The sequence below is a fragment of the Brachyhypopomus gauderio genome, chromosome 9, assembly GCF_052324685.1.
Source record: "Brachyhypopomus gauderio isolate BG-103 chromosome 9, BGAUD_0.2, whole genome shotgun sequence".
NCBI lineage: Eukaryota > Metazoa > Chordata > Actinopteri > Gymnotiformes > Hypopomidae > Brachyhypopomus > Brachyhypopomus gauderio.
This window is the reverse complement of record NC_135219.1, coordinates 5702348-5706137: the sequence shown is the minus strand read 5'-3', so window position 1 is coordinate 5706137 and position 3790 is coordinate 5702348. Positions and strand designations below refer to the sequence as shown.

At 42.9% G+C, this 3790-nt stretch overlaps 1 protein-coding gene across 5 annotated transcripts; it reads right to left on the bottom strand.

The window, feature by feature from the left end:
• Positions 1 to 325: 325 nt before the first annotated feature.
• On the bottom strand, positions 326 to 3324 carry LOC143522459 (uncharacterized). 5 transcript variants are annotated; one of them, XM_077016180.1, is made up of 7 exons: positions 2722 to 3324; positions 2350 to 2618; positions 1194 to 1591; positions 980 to 1046; positions 743 to 808; positions 542 to 667; positions 326 to 432 (listed from the first exon to the last, which is right to left on the bottom strand). In XM_077016180.1, exons 1-3 carry the CDS (start codon positions 3043 to 3045, stop codon positions 1483 to 1485), a joined length of 702 nt encoding a protein of 233 aa, XP_076872295.1. In that variant the 5' UTR covers positions 3046 to 3324; the 3' UTR covers positions 326 to 432; positions 542 to 667; positions 743 to 808; positions 980 to 1046; positions 1194 to 1482. The 5 variants fall into 5 exon arrangements, with proteins under 5 accessions (XP_076872295.1, XP_076872293.1, XP_076872294.1 ...); XM_077016178.1 differs by having other exon boundaries at positions 743 to 1046; XM_077016179.1 differs by having other exon boundaries at positions 542 to 808.
• Between the last annotated feature and the right edge of the window lie 466 nt (positions 3325 to 3790).

Here is a 3790-nt window from a genome sequence, read left to right as displayed (position 1 = left end):
CTCGTGTTTCAAAAGATACAATTCAAGCGCACGTAGAGAGTTTCTCAAATGAGTCCCGTCAAACAATAAAAATAAATAAAATTGTCTGAACCTCTTTGTATATTGTTTGAAGCTCTTTGTATATTTACTACACTATATAATATTTGTTACACTTTCTGTTTCCGCGTTTGAATTCGCGTTTGAAAAGCTAAGAAATTATATGGCGCAATTATATATATGGCTGATAAATGTTGTGATCTAAACAGCAGACTGGAAAAGGAGAGGAAAAGACAGGAAGAACAAATTCATGTGCTGTAAAACAACTTTATTTTGATCAAACATGGATGTCTATTCCGGGTTTCTTGAAGTGGAATGTCAAGAAAGTTGAGGGTGTCTTGAAGTTGAGGGTGTACTCGCCAGATGCACTTGCCGCATGCAACACACGCGTTGATGCTGTGGAGAACAATTCAAGGTACACCTTACATTTTGAATAAAATCTTTCAGAAGACAAAAATACGTAACATATGTGGTGTTACGTATGTAGGCCTACTTATCAACGTACCTTCATGTAGTTGTAGCCAACAGTTGCTACACAGCCAGGGTGTACTCGCTGCATGCAACGGGCCACCGGCGTGTTCCTGCGTGCACTGTGTATGCACGCACCTTCATGATGTCTGTCAACGGCGCACTGCAAAGAACAAAGTACATGTTATATTTTGAACGAATTTATTCATGTGTACCAGCCAGGGACCCTCTTTCTTACATTTGCGGCAGGTTCATCGTTCATCGCTGCCAAGGTCAACGGGCCACCGGCGTGTTCCTGCGCGCACTGTGTATGCACGCACAGAAGTACATGTTATATTTAGAACGAATTCATTCATGTATAAATTGATTCTGTGAAAATGTCACAGGCATGGGTCATAACAGAACGGGAATCCAATTCCAGCAACCATGAGAAAAATAACCAGCAACCACGACGAGAAATAAACAGAGGACTAACACGGAAACAGACATGAAATGGCAGGAGATGCGGGGCAGACCGTGACACCGGGTTTCATGATGTGCGACTGTGGAACAGAAAGAGAAGAGATTTTTGGTTATGTTCAAATAATAGTGTGTGTGTATATATATATGTGTGTGTGATTGGTTGTCTGTATATATATATAATATATTTATATATATATATATATATATAAATATACTTATCGACGTACCTTCATGTAGTTTTAGGTACACAGTTGCCACACAGCCAGGGACACTCTGCCCTACACTTGCGACAGGTGTACTTGCCGCATGCAGCGCACGGGGTTATGCTGTGGTTCCGGTTGCAGTTTGTCTGCACCTGACACGTAGTCTTCTTTCCAGGAGCAGGCGAAGGACGTGGCGTTCTCTTCAACTCCTTTTCCTGTAGGAAACGAAGACGGAGTTCCTCAGCAAGAGTACACATAAAAACTCTCCTACTCTCTGTGGACCCCGTACATGCCGTGTACAAAACATGCGCGTTCATCGCTGCCAGGTCAAGTATGTTATAAAACACTGCAACGGGCCACCGGCGTGTTCCTGCGCGCACTGTGTATGCACGCGCCTTCTGGTCCATGATGTCAACGGCGCACTGCAAAGAACAAATACAAAGAAGTACATGTTATATTTTGAATAAATTCATTCATGTATGATAAATTGATTTATCAATGCCAACACATGCATACCTTCGTCCGGTTGTAGTCCGTCACAGTGTTTGGCTTCTTTTTGCGGTCGTCTGCAATCTCCACGTGCGTGTGCATAGTGCTCAGAACGCAAACTGTTTTGTTGGGCTTGGAGGCATACACCGTCAGAAGCGCATCATCGGATCTGTACACCTCCGTTGACAACTTCTCACGTCCCTTGGCGTTTTTGGCTTCCAAAGGAACTTCTCGGCGAATCTTGTTCATTGTCCCAAGCAGAGTCGTGTTGCATTCCAGCAGCTTCTTAGCCAGGGAAAGAGATGTGAAAAAATTGTCTGTGGCTACAGTTCTGCCCTTGCCCAGGTATGGCTTCATAAGCTTCATCACCACATTCTCGGACACTCTTTCCCCCTTGGGACGATCGGGGTCCTTTCCAAGGTATGGAATGGCGTTGCACATGTACTTTGTGTTCAACTCAGAAGCAACCCAAAACTTTATTCCAAACTTGTCCGGCTTTGAGGCAATGTACTGGGTGAATGGACAGCGAACCTTGGTCGGAAACAGCTGCTCGTCGACTGTCAGTTCCTTGCCTGGGGTATAGCACAAAATGCAGTTGTTCACAAATCGCTGCCAGATGTCCGAAATCGCAGCAAATCTGTCGCTCTTTGCACGCTCCGCACGGGTGTCCTTATTATCAAAGCGCAAGTACCGCATGATTTCTTGGTAGCGGTCCCGTGCCATTGTCTCCTGGATCGAAGGCACAGCGAACATTGCCGACCAACAGTCCGACATCGCTCCAACTGGACAGAGGACTGCTCGTAGAAATAGGATTGCTACGAATGCCATAAACTCGCTGACCGACAAACTCCAGCTGCTGTCTGTTCTGCGGGCTTCATGGACAGTGCAGTCTGTGATGATTCGCAGCATCTCCATGTCGAGCAAACACAGAAAACTCTGCAGTCTGCTTGTGATCCTACGCTGTATTAGTAAAAGTAAACAAATGACGCTAGGTAAATTACACGTACTAAATATCATTCAAACACAAGCAGAAACACTGGAAAGAAATATGAAGTTACTATACCTTTGCATGCTCTGTAGGCCCGGACGGCTCAACAAATGTTGAATTAGGCAAACAGCTGCTGACACGAGAGCGTGCGATGCCAACCTTCTCCCAAACAGTTCCATCTTTTGCCCGTACGGTTGGTGCAGGTGTGGTGTCAGCCTGTGTCCGTCTCTTCCTTGGAGGGCTCTGTTGTACCTCATCCGATGTACTGCTTCTTTCTTCATCGGATGAATCGCTGGTCAAAAAACAGGAGGGTCCTTCTCCCGCATCGGACTCACAGCAGTCCTCGTTGGTCAGCAAAGCCGCAACTTCTTGACCGGTGAACGTCCTCTGTCTTGCCATGGTGTTTTGCGTCGTCTCCACACAGGATAGTAGTGAAAATGTAAGTCGCCTGCCTTTGGGTTTCAGCTTTTATCATGACTCTGAAGAACACACCCACAACAGCGCATACTAATTATACTTTATTGTAATAGGTGGCGCTTCACACATAACGCCGAAACCGAAACCGGGCTAATCCCCTGCATACACGGGAACAATAAAAGTTGATTGGACCCGTGATAATGGTTCACGGCAATCCGTGAATATCAGTCAAACACAAGCATAAACACTGCAAAAAATATTATATTACTATGCTGTATGAGTAAAAATAAATAAATGACGCTAAGTTATTTACACAAACGAAATATCTTATTTACACAAACGAAATATCAGTCAAACACAAGCATAAACACTGCAAAAAATATTATATTACTATGCTGTATGAGTAAAAATAAATAAATGACGCTAAGTTATTTACACAAACGAAATATCTTATTTACACGAACGAAATATCAGTCAAACACAAGCATAAACACTGCAAAAAATATTATATTACTATGCTGTATGAGTAAAAATAAATAAATGACGCTAAGTTATTTACATGAACGAAATATCTTATTTACACAAACGAAATATCAGTCAAACACAAGCATAAACACTGCAAAAAAATATTATGTTACTATGCTGTATGAGTAAAAATAAGTAAATGTACAAATAAATATTACTTTACTATACCTTTATTACTTTGTTGCTGCTATTGAAGTGCATA

What these genes read in the sequence shown, in the direction of transcription:
- LOC143522459 (XM_077016178.1), bottom strand. Translation starts at nt 3,045, where the DNA reads ATGGCAAGACAGAGGACGTTCACCGGTCAAGAAGTTGCGGCTTTGCTG. An exon ending in GGCCTACAGAGCATGCAAAG is followed by an intron (nt 2,619 to 2,721) that starts GTATAGTAACTT and finishes TTACTAATACAG; the next exon opens with CGTAGGATCACAAGCAGACT. An exon ending in CGCTACCAAGAAATCATGCG is followed by an intron (nt 1,592 to 2,349) that starts GTACTTGCGCTT and finishes TGTTCTTTGCAG; the next exon opens with TGCGCCGTTGACATCATGGA.